Consider the following 3,351-nt stretch of genomic DNA (forward strand, 5'->3'; position numbering starts at 1 on the left):
TATATATATATATATTTTTTTTTTTAGTTGAATTAAATAGTAAGAAAACATTCACTCACTTCCTTATTACAACTGATGGAGGTGCTTTACAAGTAATGGATGACGGGATAACGACATTTTCTGAAGAATGTATAAATACCTTAAAGGAAGGTAACGCAAAACCTAAAAGAAAGGTAGTAATGCTCTGGTTGGCTCCTTCAACAGGCTGCGTTGAAATCAGGTGAGAATTTTCTCTAACCACGTTAGTATTGTTTTTGTTTTAGGTGAAAGAAATTGGAAACATATTTCAGTTCAAAATAAATATACTTGAATTTAATGATACAGCTTAACAACATACGCTACAATGGGTAGCACAAAGGAGACCGAGTAATGTTTACAAAATAAAATATACATACCTTTCATTACTTAATTAAATGTTAATATATATGTATATCTTTTTTTTCCCCGTAGAACAATAAAGAATCCTCAAGAAGCTAAAACATATTTAATTATTCAAAAACTAAGGAATAATATTGTTCGCTACTTTGTGCTTCCTTGATAGCTCCAATCTAAAATCAATTCGATTCCAAATCTTTTCGTCAGAAATACGGAAAAGTAAGCATGGGGAGGAGTATTCCATTTTAGTTTAACTAAAAAGATGAAAAAGTGATTATCTAAAGGTGTAAGGAAGAGAGCATAATAACATATGTTTCTTATATTCCAAATATCGGACGGTTATATGCTCATTATGTCTGCTACAGTAGGAATGTCCTTTAATTAATAGTCTCGTGATGTGGAGTTGGGGGCCTCGAGACGATTCTCATAGACACTGGTTATATAAAAATAAGGGGTGTTATTTTTATTATATATAATAATAAAAATAACGAAATTGAAGAAGAAATAAAAGCTAGGTTGAAGGTGGGAAATGCTTGTTATTTTTCAATTTCGAAACTGCTTAGCTCGCGCCTCCTATCGAATAACTTAAAAATTAGAATTTACAAAACCATTATCCAGCGGATCAGACCCAATCCTCGATACCTCCTGGGTGCCTACTTTTTCCTACAATGTGCCTAAATTCCTACTCCTGCGGATATTGGTATCAATGCCCTCCAATATCGCAGGACGTATCTTTGTAAGGGAACAGTCTGGAGAGGGTAAACAAGGTCCGGGAACAAGTACTGGTTGACAACGCTGATCTTTTGTTCCGGTTTGATAAGGCATGAGCTCACCAATTTATCGAGGTTATTCGTTAGCTTTGTCACCACCTCTTCTCCAAATACTCGCTCTCCCGAGAATGTACATCCAAGATATTTGATGGTGTCTTCGGCTTTTGCCATTTGGATAACCTCTATATTCTCAAGGGAGAGCTTTGTTGACCGCAGCTATCCTTTGTCTATTATGATACCCACACTTTTCTTTGCATTTATTGCCAAACCAATCTCTGCGAGCAGCCTCTGAACGCTTATTATTCTTTCCGCAGAACCCCTGTTGCGCGCCTTTACAGCCTGATGGTCCGCGAGCCCTATGAGGACCACGCTCTCTTGGTCACTTTTCAGGTCATATCCAAACATATTAGCAAACTCCTGATCACAGAGCTCGCGGTACAAATGATCGATTGCTAGGTAGAACAGCGTAGGCGACAAGACGACAAGGGCCCTCCCTGAGGCACCCCCCGCTAACTCAGACTGTAGTCGATAATTTCGAACTGTGAATCTGATTCGTGCCCCACTAATAGTGGGAGTATAGTGGGCTAATAGTATAGTGGGCCACTATACTACTCTTATCGCCTGTGTTAGTGCATTTTGCCAGTATCAATTTCTTGTATCCACTAAATTTCAGTATCTAGCACATATGATATATGATTCATACTTTAACCATTGCTGATAGAATATGATCTTAAACAAATTTATGAGAGCGTAACGTCTATTGGTTTCGTTTTTAGATCAGCTGTCAAAGTAAACAATAAATGGTGGACCATGAATAAAACAATATGTTCCCTCAAGGAAATCCCGAAAGAAGTAAAAAAATGCTGCAGCTGTGATCATGCTAAATATAAGGTGGGTATTTCAACATAGCTAGTAGTGTTTGTAGGGAATTAAGAAATGATTTTCATAATTGAAATAATTAGTTTTTAGTTTCCTATTCCAACAATTATTGAATGTTGCAAATGATGTTTTTTTCAGCTTGTTTTTGAAGGAATATGGTCACCTAAAACTCATCCTAAAGACTATCCCACGATTTTATGGATGACTCACTTTTCTGATCTAATTGGAGCAACGCATTCACCTGATTTTGCAATGTGGGACGAAGGAATGCTATCATCTTATGGAATGCAACAAATGGCAGAGTATGGAATCGTTCGAGAACTTGAAACTGAATTGAGAAACCAGGTATTTCACCCTTCACATAACACCTTTGAGAAATAGTATATAAAGATAGTAAAGGGTTTTTTTTTTATCTCTGCTAATAACTGTTCAGTTTCGATGATTAATTATTTATTTTTATAAGGAAACGTAATTACCTTTCAAATGACTACTACAAAATATATATTGTTAGAGTGATGTGCAAATAAAACAAAATTGTTTTCATCAATTTTTTCCTATTATTGTTCTTAGCGATTTATTTCATACACAGGAAAACCCATTTGGTACATACGTATCATATGGGATTGAAACTATTTCTTTCTTTTTTTTTAATATCTCTATTGGAATTTACAACTGTACATAATTATACATTCAGTAAATTCGATGTATGTTATTATGGAGTGATACAGGCTTGTAGAGAAACTACCCATTGGTAGCACTCTAATGAAGTTTTTACATTAGCAGGTCTCGTGGCCATCTTCTTTTCAGGAGCCTCGGAGGATTGTCAGGAAAGAAGCATGGAAAGAAAAGCAAGGTTAGAAACTAGTGGGTAGTTAGGAAGTTTATAATGGAAGGAATGATACCTGGTTCGGGCTAGATCGGTAACATATGGAACATTAAGGTCCTTATATATGACTTTGTTTGTGATAAAGTAAGGAGCATTGAGGATTTTACGAAGATTTTAGATTGTAAGGATTTGATACGAGAGGAATTCGAAGGTTTAGTGGAGCCCCAAAGCTCAACTCCTTAGGTCCAGATAGCCCTTATTATTGTCATGTATATTTATACAAAAAATGTCTTTTGTAATGAATTGGGAGATTAGATAGTTTGTCTAGTAATCGACGAGCAGTTTCCTGTCTTTTCAGTCTTGTGTGAGGATCCCTTGTTAGCTGTTTGTTGAGATATAGTCGTTCTGTTCTACAGGGGTAAAAGCAACATTATTAAAGTATACTGTAGGGCAGGCGGCAGGTTTACGACGAAGAGTAAAGGTGATTTGATGGGATTTGTT

General features: G+C 36.0%; 1 protein-coding gene across 1 annotated transcript in view; it reads left to right on the forward strand.

Annotated features, from left to right (window-relative positions):
* fat-spondin (extracellular matrix protein f-spondin) overlaps positions 1-3,351 on the forward strand; it is a gene marked incomplete at its 3' end in the record, with an annotated part of 34,158 nt that overhangs the window by 14,121 nt on the left and 16,686 nt on the right. Inside the window, 3 exon segments of the mRNA XM_014437027.2 lie at positions 28-220; positions 1,922-2,036; positions 2,163-2,369. Coding sequence (XP_014292513.1) covers positions 28-220; positions 1,922-2,036; positions 2,163-2,369 — 515 coding nt within the window.

This window comes from Halyomorpha halys, unplaced genomic scaffold, assembly GCF_000696795.3.
Source record: "Halyomorpha halys isolate HHAL.00 unplaced genomic scaffold, Hhal_1.1 Scaffold2214.1, whole genome shotgun sequence".
In the NCBI taxonomy this organism is placed as follows: Eukaryota; Metazoa; Arthropoda; class Insecta; order Hemiptera; family Pentatomidae; genus Halyomorpha; species Halyomorpha halys.